Source organism: Aptenodytes forsteri, unplaced genomic scaffold, assembly GCF_000699145.1.
Source record: "Aptenodytes forsteri isolate BGI_AS27 unplaced genomic scaffold, ASM69914v1 Scaffold147, whole genome shotgun sequence".
Taxonomy (NCBI): Eukaryota; Metazoa; Chordata; class Aves; order Sphenisciformes; family Spheniscidae; genus Aptenodytes; species Aptenodytes forsteri.
In genome coordinates this window covers 1,802,137-1,804,084 of record NW_008795320.1, presented here as the reverse complement: position 1 = coordinate 1,804,084, position 1,948 = coordinate 1,802,137, and the positions used below count along the sequence as shown (strand labels likewise).

The 1,948-nt window shown below is 66.4% G+C and overlaps 1 protein-coding gene across 1 annotated transcript in view; it reads right to left on the bottom strand.

Annotated features, from left to right (window-relative positions):
• Positions 1–1,948, bottom strand: part of ABCA7 (ATP binding cassette subfamily A member 7) — a 39,932-nt gene that overhangs the window by 10,366 nt on the left and 27,618 nt on the right. The window contains exons 21-27 of the mRNA XM_019472212.1: positions 1,809–1,903; positions 1,518–1,550; positions 1,173–1,278; positions 996–1,070; positions 554–723; positions 306–483; positions 95–210 (exon numbers count right to left, since the gene is read on the bottom strand). Of these exons, the coding sequence (XP_019327757.1) occupies positions 95–210; positions 306–483; positions 554–723; positions 996–1,070; positions 1,173–1,278; positions 1,518–1,550; positions 1,809–1,903 (773 nt within the window). The remainder of the gene's footprint in view (positions 1–94; positions 211–305; positions 484–553; positions 724–995; positions 1,071–1,172; positions 1,279–1,517; positions 1,551–1,808; positions 1,904–1,948) is intronic.

The following is a 1,948-nucleotide window of genomic DNA, read 5'->3' as shown; positions in this document are numbered from 1 at the left end:
TCCACTGCACTGTCCCTTCACCCATAGCAGCAGCAGGCTGGGGTCCAGCCCCAGAGAGGGGCTGAGCCCCGGCTGGGCTCCACTGTCCCTTCACCCATAGAGCAGCAGCAGCAGGACCAAGGAGGGCAGGTTGGCGGAGGACACGTAGGACTTCTGCTGGAAGCAGAGGAAGATGAGGATGACCAGCAGGGCAGGGACCAGGTAGTTGCACTGCAGACACAGAGAAGTTGGGGGGGGAGTGTCACAAATGGGACCTGGCCCCCCGGGAGCTGTACCCCATCACTGTCCCCATCCCTGTCCCACACCATGTCCCAGGCGAAGTTGCCCAGCCAGTAGGTGACAGGCTTCATCCCGCTGACGAACTGCAAGTGCTTGGCCTTGCTGACCCGCTCCTCGATGAGGAAGAGCACGAAGCTGGCCGGGATGAAGGACATGGCAAAGATCACGCAGATGGAGACCAGCACGTCCACCGAGGTGGCCATCCTGCCGTGGAGGGAAGGGCTCAGCCGGGGACGGGGGTGGACCCCGCGGGACCCCTGTCCCCGGCACTCACAGGGCGGCCTCCGAGAGCTGCTCCTTGGTGAGGTTGAGGGGGTGGTTGGTGGCCGTGATGCCGTAGAGCGCGGGGTCGGTCCCGGCAGGCAGCTGGGCGCGTAGCAGCCCGTTGCTGGCCACGTTGAGGAAGGAGACCATGGCATGCCAGCCCTTGTTGTTGAACCAGACCTGCAGCCCAGGGGAGCCCGGCGGCTCAGAGCCCTCGCTGCTGCTCCAGCACCCACCCCAGCACCGCCGCCAGCTGCGCCCACAGCACCCTGCTCCCTGCTGGGCTCCCGCTCCCCTCTAGCCCCAGCTGGGCTCGGTCCTTCTCGAGCTGCTCCAACCCCAGAGGTCCTTCTCCAGCTGCTCCAACCCTGGATGGGGACCCAGGTGCTGCGTCCCCTGCTGCCTCCCAGCTCTTGCCCCTGTGGGACCCCCAGCCCCAGGGCCAGGCGCACCTTGATGTTCCTGCGAGCGTCCAAGCCCTCGATGAAGTGGCTGAGGTTGCGCAGGAGTCGGTCCGAAAGGCTGCCCTGGGTGTGGGAACAGAGGGTGAGGAGCGAGCTCGGGCCAGAGCCCTCCCAGTGCCGGGGATGCCGGAGCCGAGCCGGGGTGGGGCAGAGCCCTGGCCGTACCGGGGTGATGTTGAACAGTGCCCGGAGCTCCAGCACTGCCTTGTCCACCTCCGCCACCGACGGCAGGGCCTGGGAGCTGCCGGCGCCCAGAGAAAAGCCACCGTACCTGTGGGGGAGAGACAGGCACTTCCAAACCTGCCATCCTGTGGAAACTCTCTTGGCCCCTCCACCCTGCCCTGGGCACCCCACCCACCCAGACGCCACGGTGAGGGGCACGCAGTGAAGGGCTGAGGTTGCCCAGATGAGGACTCTGCCCACGGATTGCTCATGCTCTGCCCGACCCTGCAGGAGAGCTCCTGCCACCCCCCCCATCTGTGTGAGACCCCAGCCCCTCCCCAGGCTCACCTCTGCTCGTTCACCCACTTCTTGTTCCTCAGCCTGAAAGAAATGGTGGGTGTGGGGGGAGAAATACCCCCCCGAAAAGATGTTATGGCAGCGCCTGCCTGCCTGGTCACCAGCCCCACCGCGCTTCCCCCTTACCCTGCGGTGCCCTCACTGCCTCCAGCCCTGGCTGGGTTTGGTCGCCAGCGTCCCTCCCTGCTTCCAGCACGGCGGCAGCTCGTGCCAAAGCCCTGCCCCATCTTCCCCGCGGTGTCCCCGGGGCGTCCCCACGGTGTCCCCAGCCCCAGCACTCACCCCCAGCGGATGATCTGGGGGTAGGTCTTCACCAGGTAGTCAGAGATGTTCCTGCCTGTCAGGTTCTGCAGGACATCGCCCGTGCCCCTTTGCACCTGGGGGGACGGACAGATGGACAGATGGGCTGGACGGACACACGG